The sequence below is a fragment of the Neolamprologus brichardi genome, chromosome 3 (assembly GCF_056152115.1).
Source record: "Neolamprologus brichardi isolate AB-2024 chromosome 3, ASM5615211v1, whole genome shotgun sequence".
NCBI classification, from domain to species: Eukaryota; Metazoa; Chordata; class Actinopteri; order Cichliformes; family Cichlidae; genus Neolamprologus; species Neolamprologus brichardi.
In genome coordinates, this window is record NC_142106.1 from 25,160,329 (window position 1) to 25,180,300 (window position 19,972).

The 19,972-nt window shown below is 41.6% G+C and overlaps 1 protein-coding gene across 1 annotated transcript in view; it reads left to right on the plus strand.

The window, feature by feature from the left end:
• The window catches only part of hdac8 (histone deacetylase 8), a 36,475-nt gene extending 18,612 nt beyond the window's left edge, over positions 1-17,863 (plus strand). Inside the window, exons 10-11 of the mRNA XM_035914877.2 lie at positions 8,353-8,458; positions 16,773-17,863. Of these exons, the coding sequence (XP_035770770.1) occupies positions 8,353-8,458; positions 16,773-16,795 (129 nt within the window). The 3' untranslated portion in view covers positions 16,796-17,863. The remainder of the gene's footprint in view (positions 1-8,352; positions 8,459-16,772) is intronic.
• Positions 17,864-19,972: the final 2,109 nt, after the last annotated feature.

The following is a 19,972-nucleotide window of genomic DNA, read 5'->3' on the forward strand; positions in this document are numbered from 1 at the left end:
GTCTCTATAAAAGGGAAGGTGAAGCACACACGTCCAGCTGTGCTCCAATGGCATTGATAAGCTCGCCTTTAATTTCCAATCATCTGTGGCATCTAGAGGATCTGAGCATTTTCACAACAAACTATGAAGGGAATTTGCGTCAGTTCATCAGAGTTTTACGGAGTCACCGGTTCATCTGCTGAGGTTTTGCAGATACGTGACAACTAATCCTGCAAAGTTAAACAGGTGGTGGGGTGCAGAAAGATATTTTACAAAAAACGTTACTTACCTACTGTTATACACAATTCTCTCAAAACATATCTTAAGTTTTAAAGTGCTTTTTTGGTAGCACTTTTTATTACAGCTCGGTCAAAATGACCACATTATTGCATTATTTTTCTTCCTTATTACACTATTATTACAGAGCTCTATTTCCATGTTATTACCCCTAGTTTTGGGGCTCTTATTATGCTATTACATAAGTTTCAGGGTAATATTACTCAGCTATAACCACTGTTGCTACCATGATGTTACTTGGATATTACATAATTATTACTTTTCTAATTGCATAGTAATAACTTAGAAATCACCAAATTATTACCCTGTTTCCCCCTACTATTACCTATTTATTACCAAGCTGTAATAGAAAGTTCTACCAATTTCCCCCCGCTGTTATTGAAGCAAACAATATTTGTTTTATAAGAAGCAGCAGATGAAGATTTTATAAATGTGAATGCATTTTATATAACTCATAATATTCATAGAATACACAATTAACATTAGAACATTTAGGAAGCTCTGTCACTGATATAAAGTAACAGTATAGGTATGATAAGCAACAATTGTGTTACCAGATATTAGTGTATAGAAGTGTATTACAGTATAATATATGTATCACACAACAACACACATTTGATGTATGATACACTGAAACTATACCAGGGGTTCATAGTGTGAAAGCCCTTCAAAGTATAAAATAATCCTTTATTCTTGCCACAATGGAGCAATTACACTGTTACAGCAGCAGTTCAAGAATAGAAGTGTTTTTTCTTTCTTTCTTTTTTGAAGTCCAAATGGTATTTGTGGGGCAGGTTTCCTTAAAAGGAAAACTATCAGATGAACCAAGAAAAAAACATGGACTGATGAAAAGTGGGAAGGGTGAGAGAGAGTCCAGATGCAGAGCGAGGGAGAGGAGTACGTGCGCAATGTGACCGTGATTGGGGCATCACACTGTTTTTTGGGGTTTTTTTGTTGTTGTTTTTTTCCTTGTTGAAAACATTTATTAGATAGCAGCTTGATATGAGTCAGACTCCATTTGTTTTCGGAGATGTTTCCTCCCTGCTGCGCTGCTCAGTGTCCTTCATAGCTGGAGATCCTGCTGATCGCTGTAAAAACAAACAACCCTCCCTCACTCTCTCTCTCTTTCACTCTCACACACACACATGCGCACACGTGCACACACACACACACGTGCACACACACACATAGCCTGGTGCGTACTGTCACACACTCCAGCTTTCTCACAGTGCATGTACTCGTTGCACAAACACAAATATGAACTGATGTTTTCTCGTGCTTTTGTCAAACAGCGCTGTAAACAGCGTTTCTTTGGGTTTTGTTTTTGGGTTTTTTGCAGCCAGTTTGTTGTTTGCATGTTCAGATGTAGGAGCCGTCACCTTGATGTGAACTGGTCACACGTACGAGCCATAACAGAGTTTATTATAATGCTCTGATTAGGGGCAGGGGTTAGTGAAGGTCCTCTTATTTACTCAGAGCGGCACAGATTTACAGATTAGTAATTTATAGACAGTGTAAAGATAAACACACGCACATATGGAGGGTATTTTGTTGATTGGTGCGTTTCCTTGTTGGCAGGAAAATATGGATGATGGCATGTTTAGTTTTGCCAGTTGCAAATTAATTTAACTGTAACATCACTGAGGTAATGTACATATAAAAAAATAATTAATTTAAAAAAGAAGTTTATGATTATTAAAGCTGTTTAGCTGTTCAGGCCGATGGAGTCCCCAGGAGTCCTGAGCACCTTTTAAAGGAGGAGGGATGAAATCAATTAGACCAGCTTTTACTTTTAAAAGATACTTTAGAAGATGTTGCAATGTTTTGAAATTCACTTAATCTTTGCAGAGTTATGCTAATATTAATGAAGTTTATTACTGGGAATGGCTGAGGCTCAGAAGGTAAAGCTAGGTCATCTATTGCTTCCATCTGCCTGGCAAAGTATGCTCGGGCACGATACTGGAACCCAAGTTTCTTTCCATGTCTTTATTGGAGAGTATGAATGTTGGACAGAAAGCACTTGGATTGATTTGTGTTCCTGTTTGCTATGTTCCCATTCATGTTCCTGCACTCAAAAGGTGAAAAAATCTACGATTGGAGGTTCGAAATGGTGGTGGAGTGAATTGTTTCGCCAGTGTTGAGTGATACACATTACAGCGTTGTTATATTTACACCTACCCATCCATCTGTCATAGGGAGAGTGAATTGGGGTTTCTGGTTTGGCAGCTTTGTGTTGGCAAAATATGAGTTGACTGGTCAACTTAGGGCCGAAGCTGCAACTGCTAACAGCACATGGCTGCTGTGGCCGGCAATCTTTTGCGTTTTGTGTGATGTTCATTGTTGATGAATAAGCACCTGATTGGTATGCACCTTTAAAAAAAAAAAAAAAAAAAAAGCTAGTGTAGCTTTGGTCCTTTCCTGATATATCTCTGTAAGGTGGGAGTTGAAGCTGGGGAACGTTTTCAGTGTGCATAGAACAGGTATTAAACCTCAAATTTAGATGCCGATTTGGATCATTTTCTTCGATATTCCAAATATGTGGCAGTTTTGCTTCCCAGTGCTCCTTTATTTTGGGACATCCAGCATTGATAAGGACCCTAATAAAAAGCTAAAATATGGAGAAATCAGAAGAAAGACTTCCCTTTATGTGTTTGCCTGTTGTCACTTTGATTTGCACCAAAGCAGCTGAAATGGACTCAAACTAGTTTCTGATTCCTAACTGGTGCACTGATTATCATGTGGTACAGCCCTAGCACGGTCTCCCCCTGAAATTGACCTTGTGTGTGTATGTGTGTGTGTGTGTGTGTGTGTGTGTCTTGCCATATCTCCTGCCTTAGATGCCACCTTTTTTGTACAGCTGACTCCCATCAGCAATTAAGAATGCTTAAGGCCAGAGAAAGGTAAGCTCTAGTGCCAGAGAGCCATGTTAGGTTGCAGCTAATGAGCTGTGTGTGTGTGTGTGTGTGTGTGTGTGTGTGTGTGTATGCCGCAAAAGGTAAGCTGGTCTAGGAGTATAATTCTCATTTCGGGTGTGAGAGCTGCCGGGTTCAAATCCCGGACAAGCCCCCAATTCGTGTTGTGACCTGGCCCTTTGTGTTACACTTGGTCTTAAAACAAGTGTTTCCTTATTTGAGCAGTGTTACATAGTTACAGCTCCAAATATTATTAACAGACTAATCCATAGACACAAGCTGTTAAATTTAGTGCACTTTAAAAGAACAGAGCTTTGTTGCAGGAGCTGAAAATGAAACTAAACGAGATTTAAGCATTTTAACTTAATGAATAGTTCTAAAACCTTACATTATTTGTTTTGGGGGGTTTTCGTTATAAAGACATTCTGATGAGAACACACAGTGTTCCCTTCACAGTACAAACAGGCTCAGTGAGTGATGGACAGAAGTTTCCATGTATAGGACCATGGTAAATAAGCAGAGACCTTTCCCTATTTATCTCCCTGGGCGTCTCTGCCGGAGACACTGGAGCCAGTCACCGGGTATTTTCTGTCTCCTGACCTTGGCCAGGTGACGTAGCTGTGCTGCGTCACTGGATCGCCTCTATCTGTTGTCATGTGGCGTTTTCTCTTACAAACACACACACACACACAAACAGCACAGAATTGCTGGCTATCATTTTATTTGCCTCTACTATGAAGACAATGTTGAAGAAGTGTGTCAGGATGGGCTTCACTTTCCTCACTTCCCCTCTTTCTCTTCTCTCCATGGTCATCCAAGCCAAACAAGCAGTCAGTGGGAGTCTGTGTGTGTGTGTGTGTGTGTGTTTTGCTGGACAGCAGGAGACAGAGCACTGGGTTCATGGGAATACAGTACGTGTGTGTGTGTGTGTGTGTGTGTGTGTGTGTGTGTATGTGTGTGTGTGTGTGTGTGTGTGTCACGTTGGGCTCTGTTGAGGCCGGAGGTAAGACACAGAAACTCATCTGAAGTAATTGGAAACAGACACACACACACATACACACACACACACACACACACACACACACACACACACACACACACACACACACACACACACACACACACACACACACACACACACTAAAACAGGGCCTTACCTCTGTGTGCATGAACTCCCACAAGCAAATATACGTGGATAATCACACAAAACACACATATAAGGACACATTAATAAATCTAGCACATATACACAGGAGTGCATTCTCTCTATCTGACTCACACAGGACCATTAATCAAAGACAGAGTAGCCTTTGTCTTCATATAAACAAAAGTAAACTGCTGCTGCACATTGGCTCAGTTCGTGTATGTGTGTTTTGTTTGTTGCCAGCAGACTTTGTGAAGTCTTGTCTACTAATGTACATCTAAGCCACTAAAGAGGCTCCATTCAAAACAAGATATCCTCAACTTCTAAGTGACCGCAACATCAACGCAGGAATCATTAGAGGATGCTAACTGAACACCAACTCGAGGGGGCCAGGCTGACTTTTTTTTTTTCTTGGGGGGGGGGTAATTTAAGCCAGAGGAGCAAATGTGACAGTAGAAAGTTTGATAATGAAAGTTTAGGAAGTCCAAAACAAACAAAAGAAGAGGCCAGATATTCACTGACTGCCGTCTGCTTATAAAGTTTTCTACTTTTTCTCATTGTGTGTAAATGTAAACTGAATCCTTCTAAAGCTGTAACCATGGGACTGCAAAATGACGTTGAGTTTTAGGTTTATTCGTTGATTTAGTGTTGGCTTTGTTTATCCGTCCATCTAAAACTCATTCAAGGCTCTAGGGCAGTAGTAGGCATCAACACCTCCTTCTCCCCAGCAACCTTGTCCTGCTCTACTAAAGATGTTTAATTATTATAATATGGACGATAGTGGTCAGAAGTAGAAGTTCAGAACGGACATTTCAAACTCTTAAAAAGTCAAAACTGAACTTTGAAGAGTTCTAAGGGGACCAGCTTTGTTGCATTTCAGGAAACGTTCCTATTTCCACACTGATAAAACTAAGACAATTTCATTTTATTGTCCTTTTAATCTAGTCTATTTTGTCCTTTTTCAGATATGTATCTGTAAAACTGCAGAAACTCATTAAATCAAACCATTAAATGGTCTCACAGGCAGATTGATGAGCCACAGCTGAACCTAGCATCCCTGCACCGAAGACTATTACAGTTGTTGGTTGGTTTGATTTTACTTGAGTACTCGGACACTTTTGCAGAGCGCCTGAGCCTTTGCCCATCCAAGCTGTCAGGATAGACGCGTTACACCCCAGACAGGCTGAGCAGCAAACCTTTGTGCGTCAGTTCAACGCCGAAGTGCCAAAAGCAGCAGTACTTGAGTCCTTGAACAGGATCACTCAACCCTGTTTTTCTTTTCTTTTACGTGATTATCTGACAAATTGAGGTTCTATGATACTACAAGGTTTTTGACTGTTGATCAAACAAATCTAAGCCCCAATTCACTGTTTCCTGATATCTTATTAACTTAATAATCTTTTCTTACCATTTTAACCCCCATCTTCACTGAATCTCTGTCGTTTTCCTACATGTCCCACTCCTCTGCATTAGACCTCAGCTTGGCTCGCTCAACGTGTTTCTGCTGAGTCCAAGGCTTTCACAACAGTCACTGCAAACGGACTGACGCACTTGTGGTCAGACCTGGCCTCAGAGTTTGCTTAGCTCTCATGGCACTGAGTCATGGCCCCAAACTGACGTGCTCTGGTTTTAACTTCTGGTTGAACCCACTCTCTGGGTTTCCACCTGTTTCTTTTATTCAATTGGCTGATACCGGGTTCTGCCTGAAATGCCAGGAGCCTTTGGTATTTGCTGAAATACTCTGAGTTGTTTTTTTGTTTTTTTTATTCAAGTTGGCAAAGCCCAGGCTGTCTTAGCAGAGGCTTGACTGATTTGTGGTTCGTCTTCTGTGTTATGCATTACATTTTCCTTCTGTACAGGCTTCAGAATCTCGTATATTTTTTTGTTTGTGTTGATCCAGCTCCCAGACAACACAGGAGGGAAAAAAGAATCAGAGAATATAAACAACATGTGTCTATCTGAAAAATGTGTTTCTTTGCTTGAGGGATCAGTCTGTTAATCAGTGCACTGCTTTGGTCCAGATGGAAATATCTCAACAAATACTGGAGGGATTACCAGAAAATTTTGCACAGTGTCTAAAGAATTGAATCCTACTGGCTTTTGGTGCTCAATGGGCAATTGGATGGAGTGTCATGAAATAAGTGCCGTATTGACCTTTTAACTAACATCATTAAAAATATCCCCAGACTCATTGGCCCTTCTTCATGGGGAAGTACTAATCTTTGAGCTTCCCCTTTCATATGCAGTGATGGATGGAACCACGTTCTGCTTCCTTGCTCTTTGACCACAGTGAACACTTTCCTGATGACTTCATGGCCGAAATTCCAAATTAATTTCAGATCAAACTGAATAGAGTATTAAATACCATATTGTTCGGACCATAAGGCGCACCGTATTATAAGGCGCATTAAGCAAAACAAAACAGTCAGATAAGTCAAACTTTACTCAACTCATTCTCCTTGCTTCCTCCACTTCCGTACCATTGATTCATTAATGTTGAATTCTCTCGCTGCTGCTCTGTTCCCATGTTGTTGCAGTATATTAATAACTAACTGCTGTTTAGTTTTCTCTCTTCATTTATGTTGGGAATGATAGCAGAGCTGTACGTTTGAATTATTTCAGAAATCTCTCAGTCAGAACATGGTATATCATGTTTAGGTGGAAACTAGCGAGCTAACTTCCTGCTAACTTCTAACTCCGTTGAATTTTATACATTCTGTTTTCATGGATGCCTGGATGTTAAACTTAATTGTTACACCTGGTAAAGTAGCAACACTGATCATTTCATTAAAGATGAAAGAATTTAGACAGTTTTTAACTCTCGCCAACGGAGTTTTGGACCCAGATTATTCCACGAGGCTCCTGATTATGGTAGCTGTAAGGCTCCGACAATCCACCAAGCGGTGCGGCTTGGTAGCTTACCAAAGTGGTGCTAAAACATTTTCCACAGATTTTTGAGCGCCGTGTACCAAATCAGTTCGAGCTCAGTAAGCACAACCAGAATTCATACATAAGGCACACCGGATTATAAGATGCACTGTTAAGGATTTTAAGTGTGCCTTATAATGCGGAAAATACAGTACATGTTTTACTTATTATGGTCATTCTAAAAGTCACGTAGGAGGATTCTCCAAGATATTGGCTAATGACTTGTCAATCAAAGGTTTTTTTGGTTTTTGTTGGGGGGTTTTGGCCAGTAAGCTTCACAGTCAGATCCACCCCTCACTAGCCTCATCCAGTTTCAAGACCTCAAGGTGGTGACACAGACCTTCACTCAAGACTTGATAATGGGTCTTTGCTGACTTGTAACAGCGGCAGTCAGACAGAAACCCAGAGCAATAATAATTTTGCAAAACTTAAATACTATTTAGGCTTTGTGCTTTTCTATTAAGAAACTAGAAGCCTTTCAAATGAACTTTCCTGCATTTTGGTCTCCTGGTACAGGATTTGTAAATTCCTGAAAATGTAGCATGTGAGCGTTAAAAGTGAATTTACCCCTGCCCCCAACACTAAACTGCTGAGTTAATCTCTAAGCTGCTGGAGGAAATTTGTGGAAGCAAGTTATGCAAGCTCCTCATAAGTGTCCAGCTGTGGCCTGAGTTTCAAACCCAGAACTGTGTGGCTGGCTTTACAGGAACAAAGCTAGAAAGAATGGAAAGAGATATCTTGATATGGTTGAGAAAAACAGAAATGATGGTCAAAAACTGGAAGGAAGTGTGTCCTTTTTTAACCACTGTTTTGAATTGATTTCGCTGTTATGTTTAAAAAAAAGATCCCTGAAAGCCTGTGTAAATATTCATCACCAGTCAGTTCAGTTCTTCAAAGTCCAAACAAACCCTGAAACTTTCCAGGAAAGCAGCTGCATTCTCCAAAAAAAGAGAAAAAAAAACAAAGACAAAGAAGACAGAGTGTATTTTGGCACTCTGCTGCAGTGACTCTGGAAGTATTATTTCAAAATCGGCAAATGCAAAACCTTACGATGTGATCTGCGTGTGTGTGTGTGTGTGTGTGTGTGTTTAGTTTTTTACAGAATACGGACCAGACTACTCGCTGGAGATCAGTCCGAGCTGTAGACCAGACCGCAACGACACCAAACACCTGGACCAGGTCATCAGCACCATCAAAGGTGTGCATGTCATGTGTATGTGTTTGGGTTGGATGCACAGGTGTGCCTGTTTGTGAGGGTGTGGAGCATAAACAGGTGTGTGTTTGTGTTGCACTGAACCCTGGCTCACCTGAGGCCCTTTGGTCTTTCCACGGCTCTTTTAAAGTGCAGTTTCATGTGTCTGCTCTTGTTTCTATATGTCTCTGTGTGGGATGAAAGTATGTCGTCTTCTCTCTTTGTGTCCTCTCTGTGGCTTTTTAACGTCCTTTTGTATGTGTGTGTGAATATGCACAATATGTCTATGACCCCTGCTCGAGTCTGGCTCTTGATACATGTGGTATTTTTTTTCCTTTTTCTGCATCTTCCTCTCTATATGTGCCTTTATGTTTGTATGTTCGTGTTCCCGTGTGTGCGTGCAGCCTTGTGGTTAAGCCTGAAGTCGGGTCTTTGGTCTCAGCGCTGACAGCCCACAGCTCTCAGGAGAAATCGTCCAGCAGGGTGAAATTTAGGCGAAAAGTTGAGCGAAGGGAGAATTATTGTAAGGAGGTGAGGTCAGGAAACGACACGTCCGCGACCATGTCAGACGTTTCGCCGCACACAGCCACACATCCGAAAAGGAAAACAAAATCTGAGTTTGATCATTCGGCGTCTCCGGGGTGTAAAAGTGTGAACCGTAGAGTGACAGGAAATCCTCCTTTCCTTCCTTTTCCTCAGTGAAATCTTATATTTTAAACAGCGGTTATCCATTCTGGTAAGTTACAGTGAGGTGAGTTACCGACCAAATAAAAGGCACTCACAATATTGTGGGAATAGTAAAATCCTACCAAGATCAGGTCACGTCACAGTGATCCATGTCGGAAAGTATAAAACAGACTAATAATTATCATAGTTTCAGTGTAATGGAAATGGATTTATAGTAGGACACACCACAAAAAGTAAAAGCTTTGAAAAAAATTATCTGCACTCTTCTTCAGTATTACCAGGGTTTGCTCACGGTTTTCTTTACAATAGAAAAGAGAAAGAAGATATTTATTTCATTAGCAAAAAACGTCTGTCCACATACGGCATTTATTCATTCAGTCAGCATCAGGTGGCAATGTTTAAATTCTTAAACTGCAATTCCTGTAGGCATTGGTCCTTATTGACTCCAGTGTTAAGATGCCTAGCGTTAGAGGAGAAATAAGCATGCTTACAGCCTGTTGTGGTCTCTATAGTTGATTAACTCTTATAAACTTATTTAATTCTTCATAAAAACAGTACAGGTTGGTGGATTTTTATACCAGTTCGTTTTCGGACTGACATAAGGGAATGTACAATAAGGTGGAAAAACTCGAGGTACAAATATGTTTGTCCTTGGAAAAAAAATGACCAAACCAAAGAGACCAAGCACAAGCATAAATCCCAGCAACAGTGCTGGGATTTATGCTTGCTGGCCACCTGAGTAAGATTCACCACAAAAGTCTTAATCAGGCCTTATAGTGTTTTCATACCTGCACCGTTTAGTTCATTTAAGTCTAATCCTGGTTCATTTCTACCCTTATTGCGGTTCAGTTCTGCAAATGTAAACTTGGTAATCGCACTCGAGTGTGAACCACAACCTCACAAGACCCTTTGGAAGAGGTGGACTGCATTTCCAAACCAACTCCAGAGCAGTTCACGTATGGTAAAAATGTAATCCAACAATGACCCAACCCAAAGACCAGGTATACGCTCCACATTTGAGCTGAAGACCAAGTAGTGCTACAAACTGTAGCAACTAGCCGCAAAATTTTAGCGGCGCATTTTTGTCTTCTTGCTTGTTTTCTCAAAACAGAAGAGAATGCTCCACGTTTACAAACTCATCAACTGATTCAGACCAGGATAAACAATGAAAATGCCCTTAAATATGCTTTTAATGCTGTAAAGTTAGGCTCAGTGAAGCTCAGTCATAAAGGGCTGATGAGGTTTTGTCGTCGCCCCCAAAAATTGTAACTCTTTCAGAATTCAGTGGAGTGAGTTACATAAAATCCACCCACCTGTGCAGTATTATAACGGGTAAGTTGGCTGTAGAGACCGCAACAGGTTTTTTTTATTGGTTTTTTTTTCCACCATGTTTGTTTATTTCAGCTCTAAAGCTGAACTTTTTAACATAGAAGTCTAAAGGGAAGACGGTGAAGAAGCTTCTCGGAAGAGAGGTGAAACGTCTTCAAGCAACTTAAAGAAGTCCAGACGCTTTTCTTTGCAAGCTTCTTTGACTACGATGACCTGGATGACTGAGAACCTTCACAGACATACAGGAAATAGGTCTTCTTCTTTTAAGTCTAGAGGAACAGCTTTTTTTATATTAATGCATTGGCTTCGTTTTCAGTCCTACTTGGTTTCTACCTGTTAATGCTCTGTGCAATCATCTGCCCAGTTAAGTCCAAACTGAAATCCACTCGCTGGAGAGGAAGTTTGTTTATGGAAATCTGTGTGAATGGAAATCCAGAACAGAGAGAAAATTGTGCGTTCTCAAATTTTTACCCTCAGTCGAGTGGACATGGTATCAATTAGTATATAAACCTTCATACATTTAAACAAGTCATCTGACTGTAGCAAATGACAAAAAGCCTTCTGGACGTGGAATAGGTTTATCCAAACAGCATTAAATCCTCAGCTTTGAAAAACTTCAGGTCACATCAAATCAGGGGAGGCGAGGGGGGATCGGGAGTCTGTTTGCCGAAATCCAGTTGGTCTGTTGGCTCGCATTAAATCATCACAACTGGAGGGGCTGAAAGTATCGCTCTTTTCCAGTCATACGGCTTTTATTAGAGCCAACAGAGGGAACTGGTGAGCGGACGGATGGAGGGAATAAAAGGGAGAATAAATGAATGCAGACGAGCCAAAGATGAGAGAAGCAAGTGAAGTTTATGTTTGGCTCCTGCATCCCATGTGCCTCCTCTGTATTTGATCAGATCCCTCATTCACCATTAGCTCCCGCTGAGGACAGAAAATGAAACGGTTAACTCTGTCAAGTTTATACTTTTGGCTGAATTCTTGCGTTTCTACTTCTTAAATTTATTTTAAAAACTTCTGCATACATTTTGCAGTTGAGCTAATTATGTTTCATTTTTTATAAATCCAGAGAATTTCCTATCCCTTTTTTCCCTCTCTCTCTTGGTTTCAAATTGTCAAATCTGTTTTGTTCTTTTTTTGTTTTCTTTTTTTCTCCTCCTCCTCTGTTTGTCACTTCTGTTCTCTGTCACATTTATTGTTACCACACAGCACCATAATCCCAGTGGGCAGTCTGCGTGTTATAATTTTAAACACTGGATGTTGTCTGTTTCCCAAAAAGAAAGCCCAGCATGTTTGCTAACTTAACTTATGCACACACACGAGCGCTGAATAAAGAATAGCCTACAACACACACACACACACACACCTCAAAGCAAACTTGTCTGGATGACATCATCGGGCTGGATAAGTGTTTCTCTGGTTTGGAAGCAAACTGCTGCTTATAAACATCGGTTTCTCTGAGAAACTGGGCAGAGTGGGAGTGTACGTATGTTTTTGTGCCCACATCTGCTCTTTCTGCTCGCACGAATGGATACGAATCTTAAAGTGGTAATCTCCAAAATCCACCGTCACTCCGTTTTTCACTCGCCATGTGTCAGCTTCTGATCCCGTATGTTAAACCATGACTGTACGTATGCATCGTGCCCAGTTTGAGCCCACAGAACACTGTCATGTTGGCAGGTATTTACAGAGATGCGAGGCGTACATATGGCTCATTTCATGAAAAATAAGACAGTGTGTCTCATCTGCAAAATTTCTCCTTCACATTATGAATGTTTTTACAAGTAAGGATGCTGTTTTCAGCATGATATCCCAGCTGGTGGTTGTTAGCACTGTTGCCTCACAGCAGGAAGGTCCCGAGTTTGACTTCACCATCTGTGTGGCGTTTGCATGTTCTCCCCGTGTTTGTGCTTGTTCTCTCCGGGTACTCCGGGTTCCTCCTACAGTTAGGTTAACTGGTCACTGTAAATTGCCCATAGGTATGAATGGTTGTCTGTCTTTCTGTGTTAGCTCGGTCCAGGATGTACCCCACCTCTCAGCCTATGTTAGCTGGGATGGCCCCCCTGCTACTCTGATAAGGACAAGCAAAGAGAATGGATGGATAGAGGGGTGAATCCCAGCAGTCATAAGCCCAGATGTGGGTACACCCTAAAATAGCTCGCCAGTCTATTCTAAAATCACCAATTAGTTTAACAATAATGTCTTTGGACTCTGGGAGGAAGCTGGAGTAGCTGGCACTGGAAGAACCATCTTTTTTCTTATATTATTATTATTATTATTTTGGGGGGTTTCTGACATGATGTCATGCGTACAATCTCAGTAGTTGTCCACCTTGAAAGTTCAGCATGATGTGAAACAGGTATTCCCCAACATGTTGACAGTGGTTCCTGGAGGTTTCCGGCTCTCATTGGGTGAAACCGATTACAAAAAAGTTGTTGCAGCAAAAATCATCCTAGCAGTTGCTTTGGTTACCAGCAGGTTGCCACGGTTGCCTGTAGTTTTTCATGTCTCACATGTTTCACATGTCTGGAAAACCTTTGTACTATTGTCACCCTTCACTTACTGGTGTTGTCACATCAGAGGATTTGTAGCAACACAACCTAATTCATACCAGCACATATTCCCCAAATCAGCACAAGAGGTCAAGCTAGGTCAGGTTTTTAGCAAAAACTAAAATACTATTTCAGGTTTTTGTCCAGAAACAGTTCTAAATAATGATTTTTACACTTTTAGCTCCACTGAGTCCTGTTCAGCGAGAACTATCCCACAAATGTCTCCTAATTTTCGGCCAAGTCCTGGGGTCGAGGGGGCAGCAGACTAAGCAGAGATGGCCTGACCTGCCTCGCCCTCATCCACCTCCTCCGGCTCTTGTGGCCAATAAATAGAGTCCAGGTTTAAGACGCTACGACGTTGGTGTCATTTTTTTAGACCCAGACAGTCATGAAAGTAAAGTATCTCCATGGCACATAATGAAAACTTGCAAAAACTAAAAATGAAAAAATAAAATGTGAGATGTTTCCGCTACGGACACTATAAACATGTCAGCGTTTCTTACCGTCTTTGCAACCCGGTCAGTTTGCGTGCGTGCATGTGCTGCAGTAGAAGCAACAATTGAAAACATTCAGATATTACTCAGCTTTTCCTGTGGCTTCCCTCCCGTCACGCACTCGGAGGCTTTATTAATTAAAATGTGATTTTTATGAGGTGAGTGTCCAAGGCTGCGGCAGCTGTCAGGCTGTTTGTGCATTCACGGTTCTGGGTTTACAAGGCCAGTAGTGTGATTTCCCCAGAGAGTGCTTGTTTGTGTGTAAACTGCCAGCCTGCCCGTGTAACAGTGCCTTATCGGCACACTTCTGCAGGGAAATATTGCAGCGCCTTTACATTTTGATTACGATTACGCCTTCAGTCGTTAATTCTCCACTCTGTTGACACAAAATAAGATGCATGCGTTGAGGGGAAGAGAGATTGTACGAACACGCCTGTAAAATACACACAAACACGCGCAGTATAGATGCTTCCAGGGACGCTGTGATAGGTAGTAAACATCAGAGCCCACAGTGGACTCTGGTAACTTTACCAGATTTAAATATCTACATCTGGAAAAGAGGGACAGGCACAGGGATGAGCCAGAATAAAGGAAGAGGGCACATTAATTACAGTCCGAATCTAATCAATATTTCTAACCACAGATGTCCTGTTGTTGAAAGTCCGCTTGTGCCTGCTGTTCCTCTTTTTGATGGACTTTTCCTGTTTTTAGCACACATCATGATTTTTGAGTTCCCCCTCGTCACAGCAGGAGGAGAGGGAAAAAAACTGCATTGTGAGCAACAATTTCCCATAAAATAAGTCAGCAGCTTCTCAATCTGGGTCTTTTTTTTTTTGTTTTTTAAAGTCGAGATAGTAGCAACATGACTCGCATGTAGCCACACCTCCTTTTGTACCTGTAATTTCCTTTAAATGCCGCCTGGCTTTGGTTACATAAAGGGAAAGTTCCTTAAAATAAAAACAGAGACAGAGACACTTTCCTGTGTGAGGGCAACAAACACCTAAAATTAGACCAACTGTGCTGACTTCATCAGATTTAGGTGCGTGTGATCTGCTCCGTGCTCTGTCCGCCCTGTAGTCTCGCCACGATCGCCAATAATCAATACCATTGCCGCCAAGGCAGAGACGGGAGGAGGAGGAGGAGGTTAAGGTGCTCCAGTGAGGTTATTGCTGTCCGGCCTCCATAATGCAAACTGTGTGGCCCCAGGACACACACACACACAGCAAGCAGAGCCTCGTTCACACACAACAATGAATTATTTAGCCACAGTAGTTATTAACAGGATTGGACAGGCATCAGCTGAACACCTCACACATTATTAAAGTGTAATACAGTTCTACACCGACAAATAGATCAGACTTTCTTATTTAATCGGATTATACCGTTCCAGCCCTATCCAGAGCAATGTAGCATAACGCTTTTCATTAGCGGGGGTGCAGATTTTGTCAGTTTCTTTCACAGAGGAATTAAAGGGGCGAAGGAAAAAAACACGTCAATGACCAAAGTGAGCCGACTGATGGCCAATGTGCTTTTTGAATGTCCCCGGGTTATCAGGGCGTTGGACACGTTGAACTATGCAACAGGTTGAGACGACTACTCAACTGATTTGGCGCTATATAAGTAAAACTTAACTGAAAAGCAATCCATATCTAAGCTTACATGCTTCTATGTAACATTCAGTCGGATGAACACATCGAGGGTGGCTTGGGGTTCACATCCCACAAGTGGGCGCATACTCAACTCTGCTGCTCAACCCATAAATGCTTTTTCCTTACAAATGTGGAACCATTTAAAGTGACAAAGGGTTGCTACAACCAGCATATAATCCACCAAATGCAAATTTCCTTGCTTTTTGTGCTAAGTGTGTGTTGCTTTTCCTTGTGGAGTCTGGCCAGCATCAGCACCGCTGGCACCAACAGTCCTCCTCCTTTGCATCCACACGCCTGTGAAGGATGTGGTTGCACATCACTGTGGCTGAGTAGTGATGGGTTGGATTACTCTCACGGCCAGTCGTTCTCTACAGATTTGTGCCCCCATCATTCATGTCTGCGTGTCGTAAAGTAGCGAGGCGAAGAATAAAACGGAGAGGACGCAGCCCCACTAAGTGGCGGGTAGCATCGCAACGTCTTAGAGCCAACAGGTGAAAATGGATGTTTAAATGTTTAGTCAACTGGTCATTAAATGTGTTTTATGTAATATAAGCATATACAAAATGAGGAAATGGATAATTGGCCCCTTTTATTGCTGAGAAAGGGGAAATAAAAACATCAGGCTTAAACACTGGCAATGCCACGGTAACCAAGTCGCTCTGTTATTGTGGGGTTATGTTAGAAACTGCTGGATGACCACATTGTGGCTCTGGGAAAGTTTCTTTTAGACCAGATGACCCCCGTGTTTGTGTTTTCTTTCTCGAATCGGTGACCTCATCGGAGTAAATCAGGAGGCTGATTTTTATCGCAGCCTCCGTTGGTGTAAGCACATCCAAAAGCCTCATAAGCGTGATACATTTTAATCTGTTGACATTGTAGCGTTTTTTTAAACCACCAGTGGAGTCTCAGCATCCAGACGGGGATGGGGGAAAAATAAAACCCCAAAAACAAATAAAAAAAGTCCACGCCAAATGTTGCAAACGGCTCATTTTTTCCAAACTGTTGTTGTCACTGCAGGGAGAGAACATGACAGGCCCACAGTGACAGCTCCACAATGGCCAACAAACAGGACATCCTCCCTCAGTGCGTCAGGGCAATTACTCATCCGCAGACCGTGCGTGCATGCGTGTGTGTATGTGTGTGTGTGTGTGCGTGCAGCATGTTTGTTTTGCCTCCGACGGGCCGTTTAACATGACAAAGGACAAACAAGGCGGCACTATTTGCAAAGTAAACCGTCGACTAGACTTCATAATGCAGCCATTGTGTCAAAACACTTGCTTTGTCTGCGTGTGAAACCAATCTGTGCCCTCATGCAAATGAGCTCCAAGTGTTGCTTACCGTTGTCATTTCCATATCGATTCCCCTTTTTGCTTTTGTTTCCGTGGGAGTGACAGGATTTACCTCAGCCAGATGTTATTTAGCATTTTTATTGGCACGAGTGTGTGCTTGTGTGTCTGTCCTCCGGACTGCCTCCATCTTTGGTGTCTAATATGTGTGTTTAGCCTTACTTAATTTGATAAAGTTGACCCCCACCCCTTTTTTTTGTGTGTTTTTCTTTGTAGTTGTCTCATTTTTCTCTCGCTTTCTTTCTTTTTTCTTCTTACAGGGAATTTAAAGAATGTGGTTTAGGACTCAGGAGCCTCAACCTCCATTCTCCCACCCCCCCAACCACACACACACACACACACACACAGGAGAACACACACCATGTTTCCAAACCAGGTCGACACTCTGCGACTTTAATGAAGACAATATGGAGCGGACCCCTTCGGCCCCGAGGCACGGAGCAAACGAGGGAGGGGGAAAGAGAAGGAGTTTTGGAAAACATTAGCTGAGTGTTTCCAGGGGAAAACAGTTTTAATAAGGGTTGGGGATGGGGAGGGATGGATGTGGTTGGTGTGCCAGTGTTCGCTGTTTTTAATTCTTTGTTTTTTGGAAACGGTTCACGTGTTTGCGTGAATGAGAGAGTTTATGGTATGTTCAGTGCGGTTATGTAAAGCTGGGTTACAGCTGAGCGTTCTGGTATCCAGAGGAGGGGGGAGTGCATCGGTCAGACATATTAAACCAAATGGAAAAAGCAGATTTTTCAGGAGTACGGTTTCACGGTCACCCCGCTCCTGCTGTGATTTTTACCCCTCGACGACCGATAAGCGTTAAAGCAGACGAGCGGCCGTGTTTCCCCAAAAGCACCGTTAAAACCTCGTTCTCGGTCCGAGAGGCCTGAAAAGTATGTGAGATGTCTGGAGAGAGAAAAAAAAGCTGGAAAATAGCCGGTTGCACATTGTAGCCACATTGTTTGGAGCCCTGGGCAAAGTCAAACATCTGGACGGCGTTTGGAATTTTACATGGAAAATATGCAGAGAAAGTTAAAAAGGGTTAGTCTTTGGACAGGCAACAACAAAGATTACATGACCCTTAAGGAGAATTTAGATAGACACAGCAAACCCTGAACTGGTTTGGTCTACTCAGAAACTGGGTTCCACAGTAGGACTGAAGAGGAAACTGTATTGAATGATCTTTTGTAGTTATGCTGGTACCAACTGAAATGCATCCCAGACTAACAAAGGTTTGGAGTGAGATTCCGGTCAAGTTTGTTGTTGTCTTTCTGTTGATCAAATGTTCATTTAAATTCAAGCATCGCCTGTTTTAAACTGTTTTTATTGTTGCTGTCTTTTTCATATTAAACATTTTAAAGAATTGGCGTCTTTTGTGAAAATGGTTTCATACTGGCAGCCACATCCAATAAGTTCAACCCTTTGCGGCATGATAACTCCGCTTAAAAAATGTGTTAGAAACAAGTTGACAGATGGTAAATGGCCTGTATTTGTATAGTGACAGAACTAAATAGAAGCGGAAATGACCACTAAGAATCATTGTGATCATCGGCTGGATCTTGGCTCTGCATTTTAGCTTTAATGCTGTTGACACAGGTTAGGAGACCAGTTGGCAACCTGAAAAAAAAGGACCCAAAAGCCTAAATCAAGCCTCCTGTTGATTTAACACTTTTAAAATCAAAATTGTGTTTAAAATGTGTACCTTTTGTCCCACTAACAAAACACCTGAAATAACTTCATCTACCTGTCTTACCTGGATTAAGTGATATGAGATCTTCCTCCTGCGACATGACGGAAAATTGGTTTTCTCCAACTGGTTGACAAGTGGTTGCTAGCTGGTTGCTGTACCAAAAACCTCTTTTATTTGGTCGCTATCATATTGCTGCGGTCACGCCGAGATTGCAGTGAAGAAGAAAACTGTTTCTGCACAGAGCAATTCAATAAAGAGACCTAAAACAACTAGACTTGAACTAGACTAATATTTATTTCTGCTGTAAAGTTGGCCTTTTTAACATGGACATCTGTGGAGATTGCCTCCCTTTTGGAGCCAGCCTTTAGTGGCCATTAGGGGAACTGCAGAATTTGGATCCAGCTTCATTTTTAAGCTTCAGAGATTAACACCTAACTGTGATCCAAATACTCGACCCACTCGCTGACGTTTAGGAGTCCACATGTCTTTTGTAGTGTAAAATGTGTCCTGATGCATTACAAGCTGACTGTTGATGACAAGTCTGTGCTTGGTGAGTTTTTTTTTTATCCTCTCCCACGCCCTCTTAAAAGTCACAATAGATTTATTCTGCAATGATTAGAAGAGTACATAAATATTCATCAAAACTGTTTTCTTTGCTGGTCTTTGCTAAACAAACATGAAAACCACCGTGTACAATAACTGTGCCTAGAGTTACACAATAACAGTTCCTGTATTTAAAAAAAGACAAAACAAACAAACATGATGAATGATCTTACCTGCTCCTCCTTTTAAATCAGCCATAGTTTTAACAGACACACATACTTCACAAAGTAAATGTATAGACTTCTTTAAGATGCCAAAACACTTCCAAAAATACAAGTCTGAGTGTTTCCATGTGTAACGTGCTGTTAGTGATGTGGCAGAGTTATACTGCACAGTTTAACCACTGCACGTCAAACTAAACAATGACCAAAATCCTTAAATCCACCTACTGAAACCGAGGTACAAGCTTGATGAAAAGCTTGGAAGATTAGACCAGAGTGAGTTTATTTACATCAGTTAAATGGAGCCCTCCTACGATCCTCATCAGGGGTGCTAAACTAGTGTTGAGTAACCAAAGGTAAACAGGAAGTAACTTCTGGGATAACTTTGGCAAATTTCACCAGTTTATTCTGGAGCTCATTAAACTTACATTTGACAAGCTGGTTCTTAGCCACAGAAATCATATTTTTACATGTAAATACTTGCTCACAGCCCACCGACTTGCTTGTTAACTGCATGTTGTGTTTTCCTGCTGCAGGATGTGATCGAAAGCTCCAAAAAAGCCTCACAAATGGAGCTTTATTTTTAAAAAAAAGTTTGTCAAACTAGTGTAATAATGGCAACATCAACACATAGGCCTTCAAATCCCTCATTAGCCACTTTCTAACATAATGTGTTTAATGCTCTTATTTAAAGCAGTGTTTTTGATTTTTCCTTCATTTACTTTTAAAGAATTAGCAATAACTGTTTTGAAAAGTGAAGAATTGAAACAAATTTGTTTTGTTTTTTCCTCCCCTGTTCTCCTGTGTTTTGCCATGTTCACCGCAGACGTTTGTAGAAATAAAAGCCGGGAGCGCATGTTGTTGTCATGTGTCGCTGCGCCGTTTTAAGCAGTGATTTATGCAGTGCGGGCTGGTTAATAGAGGCTTTAATGGAGAGCGTTTGAAAGAGGAACCACAAATGTCGGGGCAGTTTCCTTTAGAAGTGATGTTCCCTAAATTAATGGCCTGGAAATTCACA